The following is an 18,991-nucleotide window of genomic DNA, read 5'->3' as shown; positions in this document are numbered from 1 at the left end:
AATGTAGTAATGTAGTTTCTTCAAACTTAGGGTACAATTTTAAGAGTTGTTATTTTTCTGCTACTTTAATATTCTATATTCTGATCTAGTTGTTAATAAGGCATGATGATTTTTGAGATGGAGGAAATTTGGTGTGTAAAAAAAGTTTACTTTGCAAATTAAAAACATTACAGAAAAATGTCATCTATATTGCACAGAAATCAAGGCAATTTTGGGCATCATCTTGGCTCATTTTGAAAATGTGAAAATATCAATTTAAGGGTCATTACTTGGCTATTTACAGAGATCGAAATGAATTGGAATTGTATTGGAATTTTGTATTTCAAAGTTACTGACACAGCAGGAAACATTGTAGCAAATATACCCAGTATTCCAGGATAAATTTGGTGGAATTCCAAAGAACTACAAATCACATTACGTCACTAAACAACGACGGACCTTGCACATGGATAAAGTATATCTCTTCACCTTCATGTGAAAGAAATTTTGACAAAACGTTTGCTCTGTTCGGTACGAAACAACTTTTAACGGCGTATATGTCGGGGTAGTTTGTAGTCGTGGCATTTACTGTCTTTAATAGCGGGATATAAATTGCATCAGCCATTGGCAAAGGACCCCTTTGACTCTAGATGGATCGCGCGATGGCAAAGCCATTTCCTTCCTAATTACCAAAGAAAATTCACATTAAAGTAGTCCTTCCGTAACACATGGAAATGTTTATCGTCAGACGGAAACATTATTAACATTTGTTTAATTAACCTACAATTGTAAGCGAGATATATCCTTTTTCAGGCATTCGCATAAGCCACCTCCTTGAGTTCCTTTTCATTCAAGATGGCGGGCGATGAGTCTGGTACAACGCTTGGTCAGCCTCATTTGGCTAAACAAGACCTCACTACTTTGGTAAGTGACCGTTGTATGTATTTCAAAGCTTGGTAGTTTGTGTCGGATGTTATCGGTGTGTCTTATAGCCAAAACGGTGAAACAAATTTGACATTTCTTTAGCCAACGGTCACCGGTGCTGCGCCACCACCACCCGGCACATGACGACAGGGCCCCGGCGAGGTTCAGAGCTGAAACACCGGCCCCACCTCTGGTTGAAATTAACGGATAATTATCATTTTATTTCTAAGTTAAGCAAACTGTTGACCGTGTCGTACTTATTTGTGTCACGTAAGAAGCATCCACAGTCGTCCTTAATCAATCGTATCAGCTCTATTCTGTCAGACTATCATCACCATCGTTTGCTGAATACACAAAAAAATATTTCCAGTGGGATTATGAAAGGCGATGAAACAATGCTCTATTATACAGGCTTCGACCAGCTTTATGCCAGTAATTTAAACTGCCAAGTCACATATCGGTTGATATTAGCTGAAAAGATAGGAATGATGTTTATTGGATATGAACCCCAGGTACTTGTGTATTCCCGGTTTAGTCGTAAACAAGGAAGTAATGTCAGTAAATATGGGAGTTGGACAACATACATCATCATTTACCTGTTTCATGTTGTTATATATGAAGAACTGGTGAATTCCCAAATTTAACACCTCAGTTTGGTGGTAATACTGATACTCCCAGAAGCCACAACAACCAGAAGCAAGGGTATGAAACATAATGGACAATAGCAGTGCTATAAATCTAATATGAAACATGAAATGTCACTGGCTCTTAAAGATGTCCGGATATTTAAGTAAGTATTTAAACACGTGTATAGATAAATGTCCAAGCAGACACCTTGCACACTGTCTAAATTGCCCTAGAAGAACACATTACATTAGCAAATAAATTTAGTGAAAATACTCAAGACAGATCAAATACAAATACAATTAAAAGAGACCTCTGAATGAGATTGTTTGTTTAGATAAACAGATAGGTAAGCTCTTGTTTTATGTGTAGGAACAGTATTGTTGCTCTTTCAGCCATGATTAAAAACCTTTGTCTTTTAAATTATCTGGCATTTTCAGCCTTGAGGGTAGACTGTTCCAGAGTTTAGCTCCTATAACAGAGAAGGCTGATTGTCCAAAAGAGGTTTTTCACATTGGAATTGGACAGTTACCGTTAACTGAAACCCATGTGTTGACTCAGTTAGAGTCCTGATATCAGAGGGGGCAGAAAAATATTGACATGTTTGTTGTGCCATTCTACAGCCAAAGTCAGGTTCCAAAGCATCACTTTTGTCCAGGTTGTCACCCCTGGTGATACCCCTGGAGACTGCTGACAGATTTTAGGCCCTTGGAGAATCCACAGGATGACCAGGAGCTTGTGGCTACACTACTATCCACCGGGATGGTACAATAGGCCATGCTCACTAGCCACATTCACCCCTTTATGCCCTAAAGGTGTGGACTTATTTGTTAACAGTTAATCCCCCTCCCACACACCCACCTACAAATGCAAGGACATCCAGAGCAAGACCAGGGTTGTGTCAATCCCACTTCCTGCCTGATGGTGCCCTCATGTGGCTGACTTTCCACATCTATGCCTTACTTCAGCCTTAGTTTTTGGTCCAAGTATGCCACAAACATATGCACAGTACTGTAACTGAAGAAGCCTTTTGGAGAAGAGTCAGAAAGTCTAAGAACGTCAATCAAGTCCAATTTGGATAACCGTGGCCTGGATGACCAACTCAACATTGCTTTTTGTTTGGTCTAATGCTAGCTATTGTTTTTTGCAGGATGTGTCTACCTTGACGCCTCTCTCTCCAGAGATCATCAGCAGACAGGCCACCATTAATATCGGTATGAAATCAGCATAAAATCTGACTCTGTTGTTCATGTTAACGTAAAACATGAGAACTTTGTTGTATAACTTTGGTCTTTCTCTCTCGTAGGCACCATTGGCCATGTAGCCCATGGAAAATCCACAGTAGTGAAAGCCATTTCTGGTGTTCACACTGTCAGATTTAAGAATGAACTGGAGAGGAACATCACCATCAAATTAGGATATGCAAATGCTAAGGTGAGTGCTACTGGGAAATTATATCTTAAGAATAGAATACACGGTGCAATTTTAGACTGTCCCAGACAAGAGATAACTAATCGTGGCAATTTCTTTGGTTGTGGCTCTAAAACTGGGGTCCTACGTTGCACTGTGAGGTAGCGGCATAGGTTGACAGACGACCATTATGTGACTGCTGCTACAACTTACGTTGATTACAGATCGGTAGAAATGCAGCAAGAAATGACATTATGATAAAAACGACGCAGACGCTTACAAACAAACAAGCATTAGAATGGAGACAATGCCAAGAAGCCAAAGTTTGTGGGACTCCAACAAGGAGGAAAATCTTGATCTCAGATGTTTTTCTAAGAATATGGATGCTACAGTTACAGTAGTTTTGTTGTTGCGTTGCTTCATTATTTACAGTGGCATGGGCAGTGTAGATGGATGATGCACACTGATGATGTTTATTTCCTTCATACCAGCATACGTGGTAGCCTGTGATTCAGCAGCGTTGAGTGGAAACTGACATTGTCCAGTCTGCATACATCAAACTTGATGTCATATGAGATTCATGTTGCACAGCGTAGCATGCAAGAATCTTATATGATTAATGAAAACACACTGTCAGTAGGAGGCATAACAGATCAAACTGGTCTGTTCCAGTACACCAGACTTCCACCTCTTTTGAAATTAAGGTTTTAATTTTTAGACAGTTCCTAACCTCAAATGTTTATCTGAATGCACAATATTATAAATGTTTGGAAAATGATAGACATTTTTGAGTGACCCAGGTTTCACTTCTTATTTTTTAAAGCATTAAATCATCTGGCCTCACAGTATAACCAAACTGAACCAAAATGTGGGGATCACGTGCTGATCCTTTATTGTAATGTAGTTTTGGACATACTTTGTTTTCCCTCTAGGAATATAATACAACCATTACAGCTAATTTTTTGGCTGGCAAATGCAATCCTTAGAATTATCCCTGAAGCAATAGTAGGCCAACTTTATAATTCCATCCACATTTCTGGCTTGGTCAGCATTTTACTTCTGTAATGACTGAAGCTGTAGACGGACTTTAATTTCTTTTCTACAGCTCCAAAAACAAAGTTCAGGTAACTTATTTTTCTTTTTCTATATTCTGAGCCAGAGAAGCATGTAGATGTTAGATAGAAGAGGCCTGAGGATGGCGCCTTGGGGAACTCCATATATGTCTGTGTGCTCAGATGGAGTTACCAAAGATATTCCTATTCTTTACATAGGACTGAAACCAGTTTATTTCCGTGCCTGAAAGCCCCATCCACCCTAAAAATAAGATTTTATCTTGATGAAGTAAAAATGAATGGACCTTTTCATGTTTTTGTAGGTCTATAAACTCGATGACCCCAACTGTCCCCGGCCAGAGTGCTACAGGTCGTGTGGCAGCAGCACTCCTGATGAGTTCCCCACAGACATACCCGGCACCAAGGGCAACTTCAAACTGGTCAGGTAAGACTGGAGTGAGACATGGCTATATTAAAGCTTTTTGTTGAGTGGCACGCACCAAGCTCCTCAAACCTTCACATGGGACTCTTTCTTCCCCTCAGACATGTCTCTTTCGTGGACTGTCCCGGTCACGACATTTTGATGGCAACCATGTTGAACGGAGCAGCCGTCATGGATGCAGCCCTCCTGCTTATTGGTGAGATCTTAATGTTGATTTCCCAGTAGCATGGCAAACCATGACTGAATGTTTGTTTTATTTGGAAGAAGCAGCCTGATGATGTTGTTGTCCCTGTCCACCAGCGGGTAACGAGTCGTGTCCCCAGCCACAGACATCAGAGCACCTGGCAGCTATAGAGATCATGAAGCTGAAGCACATCCTCATCCTGCAGAACAAGATCGACCTGGTAAAGGAGAGCCAGGCCAAAGAGCAGTACGAGCAGATCCTCGCCTTCGTGCAGGGTTAGGAGGAATGCTTTATTTTTTCCACCTCCCACCCTTTTAAATGACCCTCTCCATGTCCCTTGGACTATATTCACCATCCATTCTTCAGTTATTTCAACGAAAGGACCATTGAGGAGCCTTTTGACCGTAAAGCTGATGTTTTCAATCTTTTTCCTGCAGGCACAGTGGCAGAAGGCGCTCCCATCATTCCTATCTCAGCACAGCTCAAGTACAACATTGAGGTTGTCTGTGAATACATCGTCAAAAAGATCCCAGTGCCCATCAGAGACTTCATCTCTGAGCCCAGGCTCATCGGTAAGAAAACTAACAAACTAACCTAAACCTGTTTTTCATCTACATCACACTTTGATGGTTTCTTTGCGATTTTCTGCTGCCAAACTCAGAGTAAACCATCTGTGTTTCAGTCATCAGATCTTTTGATGTGAACAAACCTGGCTGTGAAGTTGACGATTTAAAAGGAGGCGTGGCCGGAGGGAGTATCCTGAAGGGTGTGCTCAAGGTCAGATATTATTGTTTTAATTTTTACAGATGGACATGCACAATTTTAACCGCAGCTTTGAAGAAACAAAGTTTAAATAGTTCCTTTTTGTAAAGTTGCACTTAGCTACTAAAATGAAGAGTTTTTGTTTAAATCTGCATGGATGGTGAAAGTATGAGTTTACCCTATGTAAACCATTACTAAAGTGTTTATTATCCTTTAAATATGGGACTCTAGATTGCACAGGTATATAGTGTAAGACACGGTCTTTGTCTGTTTTAGGGAAAATGGTTCAAACTTCCTTTCTGTACAACTGTGTAGGTCTTCTAGTACCATCTGTTTTCGTCATGTGAAGTTTGCAGCTCTACAAGTAAGAATACAGTAGATGAGCTCTTAGTGCACAATAAATGATATGAAGAACCCACTAGTTGCACTGTCCACCTCCACTGGTCACTTGTTTTAAACTGAGAATGCTGTGTAGTCAAAGTAGCTCTCCATGAGGATTCACTTATCAGTATGCCACTATTTTCTTTAAAAACAGAATTAGGACCAAATGAGGGAGTCAGGGTGTTAAAAACAGGCACCAATCCCTGTCAGTTTGGCCTGCATTGCTATTTATCTTGGCACACTTTAGCAGTGAAGCAGCTGCTTGCATTACACATTGACTAGTTGTTGATTTTCAGTAGCATTAAGTTGATTTTCAGTAGCATTAAGTTGTCTGTAATGTGTGATGTTGGCAGCTGCATTCACAATCATTATACTGTGTGTAGCTGCACTTTTTTGGTTGTAGATACACACATCAAGCCACAGCGTTCCTGCAGATCCTTGGAAAGTATTGAGTGTTAATTGCACACTTGAAATTTAAGACCATAGAAAGTCTTATTTTTAACCAGTGAGAGGTCTTTAATTTTAGCAGACACTTTGATAAAGACATGTCCATATCCAGTCTTTGTTTTCTAGCCTATCTTTTATGATTTTGTTCATCTCACCCTACAGATTGTTGCATAAATATTCTCCATAATTCAGGGAGTTCAGTGTTGGATGTTCTAAATTTCCTGTAGGAAAACCCTGACCCCACCCTAATTTTGTCTGACTCACTGTGGTTTAATTAACTCGATGCTGTTGTGAAACAGTCCAGTTCTCAAACATCTGGGCTACTATGTTGCCCATTTACAAATTCTTGCAGCCCACCCTTATTTTAACAGGTTTTCCCTGACAAAAAGTATTATTCTGATTTTAATAGTTAAACTGTTTAAAATCAGCTCTGCACACCTGCTCAGTGCCAAAAATGTGGGACAATAAATATCAGTATACTATATATTCATAGAACCGAAGCATTAAATGTGCCAGAAATAATCAAATTTAGGTGTTTATGACCCAAAAATGTCATTTGCCCTATACCATTTGACATTTCATTAACATTTCAATAAATTAAAAAATTCAGTCCCATTTATTGCACAAAAGTAGTATTAATTTTTCTCAGTTAAGATCTTAAGAGTCTTTGTTTATAAAAAGTGTGTAGGAACCCTGAACCTAGTTGGCTGTGTCCCAGTATATGGGGCAGAGCCAACTTTGTAAATTAAAAAATTGGTATTAAAGTGTCTTCAACACCAGATTGTACAGTAATAAACAAGCTTGTAAATTTTGCAAACATGTGACATTAGGGAGAATAATGGGTCTCATTTTTTATGTTTTAAATTTAGCAAATGTTTGTTTTTATTGACGGTCCCTCGCCATGAATGAGCAGGAAGGAGTTCAGAGGTGCATTCAAGGAAATTTTACAGAAAACATGCTTGTAGATAAAAGCTGTTCAGAAGTGGCATGGTCAGCCTGGTCTGCTTTGTCATGTATCCCAGCATGCTTTTCTCAGGGAAATAGCAGCTTGAAATACACAATGAATGGAATCAGATTTTCAATTCATAATGGTGATGGCTGCACTTGTATACAAGATGTTGCATGTCTCAATGGTTTAAACTGCTATACTTATGAAAGACAAAGCCAACATTTTAAAGATAAATAAAGATATTTCAAGTGTGTCTTATACATAGAATTTTTAGGGATGTCCTGTCGGAATTTTCTAGATGTATGGCACAACTTGAGGAACTGTCTTTCAATTAAACGTGTTGCTGAACTCTGAACAAAGGCAGCAAGCAACTCAACTTTTATTTATCTTAACTTGTATGATTCCTCATCTAGGTGGGTCAAGAGATCGAGGTGCGGCCGGGTATCGTGTCCAAAGATCAGGAAGGAAAGCTCATGTGCAAACCCATCTTCTCTAAGATCGTTTCTTTGTTTGCTGAGCACAACGACCTGCAGTACGCTGCACCTGGAGGTCTCATCGGTGGGTCTACTCTACACACAAGCTTTCATTGATCATTCTTCCATAGAGCTATGACTAGAACCAGCCTTTTTAGTGAAAAGAGGATAAGGACAGCTGAACAAATGCAAAGCTTTTCATCTCATACTGTATATTAGAAAACCTGTAAACTGTATATTTAATATTTTATTTAAAAAAATGTTTGATTCTGACACCAAAGCACTTGCTAACAAAAGAATCAGATGAATTGAAATGATGGAATATAAAATCTAAAACTTGAGTTTTGTTTGCGTGCAGGTGTTGGCACTAAGATCGACCCCACTCTTTGCCGGGCGGATCGTATGGTCGGTCAGGTGCTGGGTGCCGTCGGAGCTCTGCCAGAGATCTTCACCGAGCTGGAGATCTCCTACTTCTTGCTCAGGAGGCTGCTGGGAGTCCGTACAGAGGGAGACAAGAAGGCTGCAAAGGTGAGATATGCATCATGGGAAATGTGCTCCAAACAGTCTTCAAGGAAGAATGCAAAGACATGAGGAGTATTCTGTAGGATTAAACGCATTACTCTGTAAATCTGTCAATATCAGCATCCTTAGAATATTATGGAGATATTTTAGTGCTGTTCAGATCCTACTGTCATCAAGAGTCTGGTCATTTTATTGTAGAATTATAATTAAATCTGTCTTACTCTTGCTGACAGTCTTATTTGGATGAACAGGTTCATGACAGCATCTTTCTCTGTTTTGTCCCCTGCAGGTCCAGAAGCTGTCTAAGAACGAGGTTCTGATGGTGAACATCGGCTCGTTGTCTACAGGTGGCCGTGTCAGCGCCGTCAAGGCTGATTTGGCCAAGATCGTCCTCACAAACCCGGTGTGCACGGAGGTCGGAGAGAAGATCGCTCTGAGCCGTCGTGTGGAGAAACATTGGCGGTAAGTGTGATAAGCCCGAAGTTGTGATAAAGCTAAAAGTCTAAGGAATAATTTTATATGAGAAGAAACCTGTTCAGTTTTTACCAAGACAGGAGGTAAACAAAGCTTCTTTAGTCATGCACACCAGAGGGACGTACTACAGAGTGAGTTCATGACAGCCCACAGTTGAGCTTTCTTTGCCGTAGCTTTCTCAACAAAATCAGGTCTGCACAGTAGAGTCGTAACTGTCACTTTTTGTTTATCCTGGATTTTTTAAGCTGGCCGCACAATAGAAATTTTGAGCCCTGATGAAATGACTTGATTTAAGCCTTGTGACATTCAAATATTTGTCCAAATAATCCTCAAGTGTGTGGTATTGATAGGATTATTTTGCAGGCTCCAGATTGAATCGGCACCTCCTTGATTTGGAATCATAAATATCAACTATACCCGATATTTACAAGTCCAGGTTGGGGTGCCTCTGATAGAATACCTCTAGTATTTATTCATTTATCATTCCTACGTTTTAGTTTTAAACTTGATTTTACACTTGCTTGATGTTTTATTATTTGTCAAATTCTCCCAGTTGGTTTGTGTTATGTTACATCTAGTTTGTGTTATATTAGATGTTATTATCTTGTTGGCTTGAAAACAGAATGGGAACAAGTGAAGTAACCTGAACCTTACATTGGCCTTTTCCACTATGACTTTTGGCTGCGCTGATCCAAACCAAGCCATGCTGATATACTTTTCCTTTATCTGTTTGGCTGAGTGGCACCCAGAATTGTCCTTCTCTGGAGCAAGGTCCAATCAAGCCCGCCCCCTCTCCAAGGGATGCCTCGTAGACGTTTTTAAGCAGCAACCGCTGCACCAAACATCATGGACAGGCATGATGTCAGTGGACAGCTAAACAAAAACAATTTTACTAAAGTGCAGCTATATAACATCACAGACTCAAAATGCCTCATCATTAGCTCTAGACGTGCCCTCAAATGGGTAGCTCGCTTGTGGTGGAAAAGCAAATCCCCTGCTGCACTTGGCTGCAGTGCCCAGTCAAACCAAATAGAGCTATGCTTCTCAATGTAAGGGAAACCCCCAGTAGCCAACAGATTTCACCCATATTAATTTTCTGTTTTTTTCCCCTTACACTAAACATATACCTTGACAGCCAGCTGAGGACTTAGATAATCTTTTTCATCTGTTTTCTTCTGAAATCTCATGATCACACAAGTTTTTGAGATTTTCTGTCTGTAGAAAAACCACTGTGAAGTTATAACTGTAAACAGCAGTGCTGTGTCACAGCCTGGCACTTAGTCTGTGCATTTGAAGGATTATAATGTTTAAAATCAGTTGAAAATGTTCTTATATTTGTGGTCTCCCATGTTTTGAAATCTGTTAAGATTTGAATGTCATCTTGTGTGTGGCCAGCTATTCTTCATCTTCATCACGTCTAATCTGCTCCTCTTTTCTCCTCCTCTTCAGTCTGATTGGATGGGGTCAAATCAGGAGAGGCGTGACCATCACACCCACAGTGGATGATGACTGAGAAGAGGAAAAACACAGGATGTTACCGTAGCAAACGCTCCCATCGACTGGACATCACAACCATCACACTCTTCTTCTTCTTCTTGGCTTTTTCCTTTTTCTTTTGTGTTTTCCCCAGAAAGAGGAAGGGTGTAAAACCAACAGGACACAGCAGTTTTAAAGAAGCTTCCTCCCTCTGCTCCTCTTCCTCAGCAGTGACTTTAATTTTTGCTGTAGATGAAGGAGAGCAGAGGAGACAAGGAGGATCTTTAGATGAAAAATCCTCCAGAAAGGTTCACAAACAGCTGCCTTTAGAGGTTCATTCAGTGCAGAAAGGATCCTGCACTCTCCCAAGATTTCTGTCAGATCTAATAAAGAACATTTGGAAGAAAAGTGTTCATGTGTTTGCCTGCTTTTATTCATACTGTGTCTGAAAATATTGACTTTATTCAAATATCAAAGATAGAAACATTTTAGTGTCTGTAAGTTAAGAGGACTGATTCTAAGTTAAGTAAGGGACATGGTTGTCATCAAAATGTTATTTTGTTGGAAGATCATCACATAGCTGCACAGAATATCTGGTCCATATAAACAAAATAGAACAGGGCCACTGGATGCCCTGTATGTACTGCCCACCCTCATTTTGAAATGACTTCCATGACAAAAAGTGTTGTTCTCCTTTATGACCAACTGTTTAGGAATAGCTCAGTACATCTGTTATATCCATAGGTGGACAAAATTGTTGATTGCTTCAAAATGTGCAACAAATATTAAGTTAAGGGTACCATCATTTCTGTCCAGACCAGTTTCATTAGTGTTTATAATGATTCTGCTGAACCACAATTCAAAAGCAATGTGTGATTTTCATTAGTTAATCTTCAGTAAATTTGTATGATTACCTTTGTCAGTTTAAAGTTATTTCAGTGGTTTTTCTTTGGTTAACGGAAGAATACCAACAATTTTGCCCACGTGTATCTGCCTTTTATTTTTCATCATTTGCTGCGCAAAACGTGTGATGTTTCTCAGTTCAGGTCTTCAAAGGTCTTAAATTTGTTTTTATGTGTAGGAGCCTTTAACAGAAAGGCATATAATTGTTTTGAAAATAAAAGTTTAATGGCTGAATTATAAAACGATGATAAATCAATCAAAATGGGGAAAATCAGCACAATGTCCATGTAAATGTTTTAAATCCCTTAATATTTAGGATTAAATAATGTTTAAAAAAAAAAACACGTTAGTTTTTTAAATTTAATACCAAAACGAAAACGTTAAGATGAGCATGGTTAACATTTTTATATTTTTGTTTATCAAAATTTTCTATTGAACAAAATCAAGATAGATAAATGTTTACTGGAGAAAATAATGAAATTAAAAATTAAAATTAAATCAGCTAAAACAGAAATTTCTTCCCAGTGACAACTTCAATGGTTTCGTTCCCTTTGTATTTCTTTCATTTGGGGAAACGTTAGCGGCAGAACTACAAACTATTAGTCTACATCGTGTTTTCGCCTCATTTATTAGTAAATTAATCGTTTATTGTTGTTTTGAGTCACTGTAGCTTGTTTTAACCACAGACCTGAGTGTTAACGAGGAGACTGAAGCTAACGTTTACCTAAGGTGTTGCTGTTGCTGATGCACTTCCGGGATGGTCCACCTGACGAGCACGAGACGGGACGTCGTTTACGTGCAGACAGGAGATAAGTCAGAGCTAGTAGTGGAGTTGGAGTTAAGATTTGTGAAGCTGAAGACATGAATTAGTTCTTTGAGTGGATTTTTGTTAAATCTGTCGATGCTCGCAGAGCTCAGAGTGGCCGTGATAGCATCACAGTGAAAACTGACTGAAACGGCCATTCATGATTTGATCTTGTTTTTTAACTTCTCATCTTGTTTAGCTCAACTTTACAGCCTCAGTCATGGAGTCTGCAGGTAAGATGGGTTCTAGTGACCAGGGTAAAAATGAAAGTATCGTGCAGGGATTTAAAATTCAGCTCTGCAGCCAAACAGTGATTATCATGGAGGTTTGGAGATTTCTTTGTCTGAATGAGTTATATTTACCCTTCTGCTCCACTCAGATGAGGTACTATAACCTCCTGAGATCCTGCATGCACATATGAGGACGTTACGTACTTTCCTACAGTAAAGTGATCATTTCTGCTTAGTTTTGAGATAATGTCCATTGAAGTTTAAATGATTTGCTTGAAATGTGCTGTTTGCTGTTTGGATATTTTGGGTATTTTGCTTGGAAAATATCAGGTATTTTCATTGAAATGAAGGGAAATTGCTTCGATGTTTTGTTTTTATTTATTTATTTAAAGCATGTTTGTGAATATTTGAGAAATTATTTTGTATTTTGGGAGTAATTTAAAATCTTCAGGAATTTTTATTGAAATTTCAAAGAATTTGTTTGGATGTTTCCTTTATTTTCAAGGATTTTTTCTGAGAATTTATCTGTAAATGTTTTGAGATTTACAAAGAAATTTTAGGGGGGATTTGCCTTGATATTTGGGGGATTTGCAAGGAATTTGGGGGGAAATTTTTATTTTTAAATGTATATTTATATTTTATTAAGGTTTTATGATAAAGATTTCCTGAAAGACTCTTTAAGTATATTTTGAGGCACTTTCTATGTGATGCTTTAGAAATATGTTTAATCATTTTCACAGAAATTTTAAGTACTTTCTTTAAAAAATTTAGGAAATTTTGGGGGATTTTTGAAATGTAACAATCACATAATAGAGAAGATCACCGGTAAATTGATTCATACTTTTAAAAAGTCACATACTCATATATCCCACACTCATAAACATATGAAATCCAATTTATGATTTATTGGAAGGCAATGCTCCCTGTTAATTCTTTTGAGTGTCACCAGAAGTAATTTTAACCTTAAGATACTTTATATATATAACATTTATCTGTAATTGAACATTTTTAACCCCTAAACAGCCAGATGGACAAAAACTCTCTCAAATTGTCCACACTGAACAAGATATATAATCACATGCAACCCCAAACCTTTGAAATTCTGCATTTGTTAGAGATTGATCACATTAACAGTGATTCACTAAGATCCATAGTTAGTGCAGTGATTTTGTAAAATCCTGTAATTCACATGCTTTATTGAACCTTAAACACATTCTACTTTAGTAACTACCCTGCAGACACAGTGATGTAAATTAGTCCACCACTGCTCCTTTTTGTCTCATTTCACTTAAAAACTCAGAGACAGCTCAATGGACAAGTCAAAAGTTACCCCACCTACGGGGCCTGCTACATATAGAAATAGATCTGTATCCAGTCATTTACCCTTAGTTTAAGACAGTTGAAAAATCCGACATGATACAAAAATAGTTTAAAATGCCAAATAGTAGAATTTGATATGTGATTAAAAGGATGAGATTAATCGTGATTAACTGTCATAGATCTGTAATTAATCGCAATACAATATTTAAATTGTTTGACAGCCCTAAGTTAAAGGAAACATTTCATAACATTTGAAGAAGATCTTCTGTTTTGGTCTAAAGTTTTCTCGCTCTCATTGGTCAGATGGCCAGCGGGGACGGGACGGCGGTAGTCTGAGGCGTTCACCTCTGGATGTCCTTATGAGTCAGATTCGCAGGAAACGCTCGGCCACAGACAGGAAGCCACTTGGACGCTTCCTGTCCTGGTCCTCTGATCGGACCGGTATCTCTGAGGATGCAGAGACAGAGGGACGGGAGGAGAGAGGACAGAGGGAAGGTGAGAGGGGGGTTGATGTAGTTTTCTCTTTATTTTTATTTGCAAGTTCCTCAGTTTTTGGTTGTTAGTTTGTTTTTGGATGTAGAGGGCTGAGTTAAGGATTTCCCATTAAAAACTGTCTTGGTTGATGTTGATAGAAGTTATTAAAACCAGGCATTCCCTGATCACTTTTTTTTCTAATACTGATCATCTGTGTGTGAAATTGACTGATACCAATTCTGATATTGATATTGAGTTTGTTTAGTGTTTTGATCTATCAGTAGGTTCAGTGGTTTGACAATCTACAGGGGGCAGTGTAACCTGATAAAAGGAGCATGGGTATTTTCTTTGTTTTTATTTCAGCCTTTGAGCTTAATGTGATTGAAATGCTGATTTTCTGTTGTCTGTAAAAAAAAGAGTATCATGACAGGTGATTGTTCTGGTGTTAAGAAGCACTAATACAGATCTACTGATCATAAAATTTAATGAAATAATTGACCGATAATAATTGGTTCCCAATAAGTTAGGGAAAATTCAAAATATATGCAGCAGTAATCAACAATAGTAGCAACGTAAATATCTCACAAGATTAAAAATTTGATTGGCCTTTTTCTTAAGGGATTTTCTTAGGGTTTTTATTACACTGTTCTCTATATTTTTTCATGAGTCTGTTAAAAAAAATCTTCCTTTTTTATGTACTTTGACTAACACCCCTTCATGTGTTTATTTTGGAAATATATGCTCAAAGGGGTTTTATACAAAACTTAAACCATTGCTCAAGTCAAACCAGTCATTCAATGACTGGTTTAAACCTTTGTGTGCTACTGTCTTAAAGAGAATGTAGTATGATCTAAAAAATATTGTTTTATGTGATAAAGTAAAACTATTTGTGTGGTTGTTGTTTTAAGACAAAGCTTTTAATAATGTCTTTAGCACCTGTATTGTTTATGAAGAATTCTTAAAGAGCCATAAAACAGAAGAGTAATATTTTCAGGATAACAGGGAGTGTAAAGTTAATGTGTGTCTGTCTCTCAGGTGTGTCTGATGGCTCAGAGAGCAGCTGTAACATGGGCTGGGGTCGAGTCTGTGTTTTCCTGCAGAGGCTGGGGAAGAAAGCAGACAGTCGAAGCCTCAGCCTTGCTCACTGTGACCTCACTGCTACAGACCTGCTGGAGCTAGGTGGCTACACTAACTGTGTCAACTCTGAATCTGATGATTATCTGACTCAGCTTGTTTTACTTTCACTGATACAATGACTGGAGGTCTTTTACTTCAGTGCCCTTCAATGCCTCAATGCATAACAAAAATATATCAGTGGATTGTGGATGTATGCTAGGAAAAATAAAAGGAGCCAGACATTCTATATACAAAAGCCCTAAGTGGACATAGGGTAAATCCCTAAGTATTTTTAGATTTTCCTGTGATAACAAGTAAATTTCAGTATTTGTCTCAAGCTTTCTTGTTATTTATCCCCTTTTCTTGCGATAACACTGCTGGTTTTCTCAAAATAACAAAGAAACTCCTAAAGAAATTACCAAACTTCCATGCTGTCTCTGGAACAAGGAGTAAAAGATGTTTGCATGCGTGTCCATTTGTAATAATGTTCTTGTAAATTTGCTGGTTTTGTCTTGTCTCTGTTCAATATGTTTTTTTTCTATTTCCAGTCCAAAATTTTAATTCAACAAATTTGAGTGGTTGAGCATTTTCAAAAATCTGGGTGATGATTTCTCTTAAGATGATTGTGGTGGGTCCTGATGCCCGACCAGTTGAGAACCCCTGATTTAGACATTAAGGGACTGTGTTAAAGGTAGAAAACATGTATGATATGTTTTACCAGCAGCAGGCTTTAAATCAGTATCTGCCCTCCATCATACATACTGTACTAACATCCCCCTCTTCCTTTCCTCTCGTCTCCTCAGCCACACTGCTTCAGTTTCTCCCTCAGCTCGAGGAGCTGGATGTCTCCTGGAACGAGCTGATTGGTGGATGTCTGAGAGCGCTGACCTCTCACCTCCAGCACGTGGGCGGGGTCAGGGTGTTAAAGCTCTGCAGCAGTAGGTTGAATACTGATGACATCACCGCTCTAGGTTGGTATTTTTATTTAAAGATGAGGACAAAATTATCAGCCCCTTTGTGAAAATTCAAGTTTTTCCCAAGTTTTCAAAAATCCACCTTTCTTAGCACATCAAAGTTTTAAGATTTTTTTTATATGTAGAGTCTATGAAGCTGTAACACACAGAACATGCAAGGAAAGGAGAGTTCTGTCTGAATAGGTGGTAAATGTGAGCCCTGAACACACAGTTAGTTGATGCATGTCAATAATCAGTAGACTAAGCAGCAGATAAATTTGATTTATTGTATTAAAGTTAAACTGCATACAATTTACAGTCCTCTGTGTGTTTGTGAAGGGGAAGCTCTCGGCTGCCTGCCTCTCTTGGAGATCCTGGATTTGTCCTGGAACAGTGGTATTGGAGGTGGTACTTTGCAAGGCCTGCTGGGTAATCTTCAACCGTCACTGAGGGAGCTCCACCTGGTGTCCTGCCAGCTTAATGCAGCTGATGCTGTTGCACTAGGTGTGAGCCCTTTTCACTTAGTTTCACTTTAAAACAGTCGGGGATGAAGAAATGATTGTCTGCAGCTGTTTAAGGGATTTCCTACACTTCCCATAATGCATCTGTTAAGACACCCCTTCATGACAGTTATATTTGTACTGATTTGTTTCACATCCTATTGTACGTGTCATTTATGGTATTTCTGTGTTTCTCTCTCAGGAGGACTGGTCTCCTCTCTCCCCTCACTCTGCATGTTGGACGTCTCCTGTAATCCTCACCTCTCACAGGAAGTCAACTGCGGCTTCATGGAGCTCGCCTCCTCTCTATCTCATGCCTCCTGTCTTACAACACTCCGACTGCAGGCCTGTGGTCTGACGGCTGACAGCCTCGAAGCTCTCGGTAGGAGTATATTACAGTTTTTTTATTGTACAAAACATTGAAGTGTAATTTTTTCAGGATCAGCCTTCTCTTCATTTCAGTATTTAGTTTCTTAACAACTTATCCCAAGGCCAGGAAGAAAAAAATCCATGATTTTCTGTTAACCAAAGAATAATAACCAAAGCCTTACATTCAACAATGCAGTTACGGCGTTAAAGTTTAGTCTCATGAGTAAACAATGCTGTATCATCTGCAAACAGTTAAACCTTATAACTAAAAATTGCCATAACTCTGAGCCTTTGAGTCTGACTGATATTACATTTCGAAGAACTCCTCCTTTTACAAAGTTCTAACACGCACTCTTCTTAGTATTAAGGTTACAAGGTAAACCCTTTTTTGAAGTATATCTCAAAGATTTGGTGGAAAATGTGTTATTGATAGTTAATAAATAGTTTCTGTTTCCTCCCTGTCCTGCAGCTGGTTCACTCCACTGCCTCCTCTCAGTACGAGAGTTGGATTTATCCTGTAACAAAGGTCTTTCTGGAGGACTGAACCACCTTACCCCACACCTGGCTCACCTCACTCACCTGGAGAGCCTCAACCTGCACCTCTGCTGCCTTACACGTGACGACCTGGACGCTCTGAGTGAGTCTGTGTGAATGTGTTAAATTGTGAGCTGTGGAGAAACCTAAAGTAGACATTAAATGTTTTGTCTCCAGTCCAGGTGCTTCCCTCTTTGACGGCGCTGACGGAGCTCAATGTATCGTCCAATAAGGAAGTAGGAGGCGTGGTCCATCAATTGGTCTCTGCTCTCCCTCTTACACAGATGAGGCATATTCCACTTAACAGCTGTGGCCTGAACAAGGAGTCCTTCACTGCCTTTGGTACACAGATACTATCACTAATACTGCTCGACATAATACCAAAAATACTAACCCTAACTCTAAAGGATGATTCAGACAAAACCAGTAAAAATTTTGACTGCACAAGGTCATGCAGGTTATGCATCTCACTGATATGTTTGTTGTGTTTCAGCCTTGGCCGTGCCATATCTTCACAGCGTGGATGTTTCATGGTGTAAAGTGGTCGGTGGTCATTTAGCTCTGCTCCTAGATGCTCTGCAGCCATCAGTTGTCCTGGAGCTGCGACTTAGCAGCTGTGAACTCACCACAGACGACCTCTATCACCTCGGTAAGATTGCACTTTTTGTTTTCGATTAATTGTTGCCGCTTCCTGGCTGGTTAGATGCATCAGTATGGGCTCTGTCTTGGAGGGGTACAGCCTCAGCTCATAATGAATGTACTCTTAGTCTGTGACAGTAGCAGCTCTATCAACAATTGAAAACACTCCCCTAAAGTACCAGAACCTCTGCAAAATATTTATGTCTCTTGCTGAATTCTGTTTTATTTTCCCTGATCAGTTGTCTTGATCGTCTCCCTCTTTTTTCAGCTGCAGCATGCCAACGCGGCTCCCTGTCCTCTCTACGTCTGTTGGATCTCTCCTATAACGGCTCTACTGGTGACGAAGGCTGGTCCACTCTGTTTGCAGCTGGAGGTCTGAGCTCTCTGGAGGAAGTCGACCTGAGCCTGCGACCTTCGACCTTGGCTCCGAGCTCAGCCTGGCTGCCAGCGCTGCTCTGCGCTCTCCCTCGTCTTCCTGCACTGACTCGCCTGGGTCTGCAACGGTGGACAATGACCTCTCAGGAGAGACAACAGCTGAACCACAGCCTGAGGAAGAGGAGCGTCCTGCTGGACTGGGACCCACAAAGTCAGGATATGATGTCATCGTTTAAGGCGTCCAATCAGGAGAATCTAGAGGAGAGTCAGCCAGAGGAGTAGGAAATCTAGATCCTGGATTAAATCTGATTTTATAAGGCACTAACAAATGAAGAAGCACTCTTTACTGCACTCTGAGATTCAAACAGAAAAAGAGACTGAGAGATAAACAGATGTTTTTGTGATTTTGAAAACTTGAAGGATGATAAAGCACTGGGCATTGGGCGTGAGGTGGGGTACACCGTGGACTGGTCGAAAATAATATTTTGATTTACAAAATTTAACATTTTCATGAACTGCACCATCACATTATGACATACAGAATACTAATGTAAATACAAAAGGGAAATATTTGTTTCTTCTAGATAAATGTTGTAATTTAAATCTATTTGTGAGAACATATGTCAAATCTTTTGTTGTAGTTAAGATTTGTACATTGAAAATTGATCACCTCT

The 18,991-nt window shown here is 39.3% G+C and overlaps 2 protein-coding genes across 2 annotated transcripts; both read left to right on the top strand.

The window, feature by feature from the left end:
• The first annotated feature begins 770 nt into the window (after positions 1 to 770).
• eif2s3 (eukaryotic translation initiation factor 2, subunit 3 gamma) lies at positions 771 to 10,510 on the top strand. The gene is made up of 12 exons (XM_041814616.1): positions 771 to 903; positions 2,678 to 2,741; positions 2,834 to 2,961; positions 4,313 to 4,434; positions 4,533 to 4,627; positions 4,732 to 4,890; positions 5,053 to 5,187; positions 5,298 to 5,392; positions 7,568 to 7,712; positions 7,986 to 8,155; positions 8,439 to 8,611; positions 10,073 to 10,510. The coding sequence occupies exons 1-12, from the start codon at positions 835 to 837 to the stop codon at positions 10,134 to 10,136; spliced, it is 1,419 nt and encodes a 472-aa protein (XP_041670550.1). The 5' UTR covers positions 771 to 834; the 3' UTR covers positions 10,137 to 10,510.
• A 1,286-nt stretch (positions 10,511 to 11,796) lies between these two features.
• Positions 11,797 to 18,907, top strand: lrrc31 (leucine rich repeat containing 31). Its single transcript, XM_041813751.1, has 10 exons — positions 11,797 to 12,040; positions 13,661 to 13,852; positions 14,867 to 15,010; positions 15,751 to 15,918; positions 16,240 to 16,404; positions 16,603 to 16,782; positions 17,239 to 17,406; positions 17,481 to 17,645; positions 17,797 to 17,952; positions 18,211 to 18,907. The coding sequence occupies exons 1-10, from the start codon at positions 12,028 to 12,030 to the stop codon at positions 18,597 to 18,599; spliced, it is 1,740 nt and encodes a 579-aa protein (XP_041669685.1). The 5' UTR covers positions 11,797 to 12,027; the 3' UTR covers positions 18,600 to 18,907.
• Positions 18,908 to 18,991: the final 84 nt, after the last annotated feature.

This window comes from Cheilinus undulatus, linkage group 19 (assembly GCF_018320785.1).
Source record: "Cheilinus undulatus linkage group 19, ASM1832078v1, whole genome shotgun sequence".
Lineage (NCBI taxonomy): Eukaryota > Metazoa > Chordata > Actinopteri > Labriformes > Labridae > Cheilinus > Cheilinus undulatus.
Note: the sequence above shows the minus strand (reverse complement) of the source record. Positions and strands in the feature narration are given on the sequence as shown.

What these genes read in the sequence shown, in the direction of transcription:
- eif2s3 (XM_041814616.1), top strand. Translation starts at nt 835, where the DNA reads ATGGCGGGCGATGAGTCTGGTACAACGCTTGGTCAGCCTCATTTGGCT. An exon ending in GATCCTCGCCTTCGTGCAGG is followed by an intron (nt 4,891 to 5,052) that starts GTTAGGAGGAAT and finishes TTTTTCCTGCAG; the next exon opens with GCACAGTGGCAGAAGGCGCT. An exon ending in GAGACAAGAAGGCTGCAAAG is followed by an intron (nt 8,156 to 8,438) that starts GTGAGATATGCA and finishes TGTCCCCTGCAG; the next exon opens with GTCCAGAAGCTGTCTAAGAA.
- lrrc31 (XM_041813751.1), top strand. An exon ending in TGATGACATCACCGCTCTAG is followed by an intron (nt 15,919 to 16,239) that starts GTTGGTATTTTT and finishes GTGTTTGTGAAG; the next exon opens with GGGAAGCTCTCGGCTGCCTG. An exon ending in TGACAGCCTCGAAGCTCTCG is followed by an intron (nt 16,783 to 17,238) that starts GTAGGAGTATAT and finishes CCTGTCCTGCAG; the next exon opens with CTGGTTCACTCCACTGCCTC.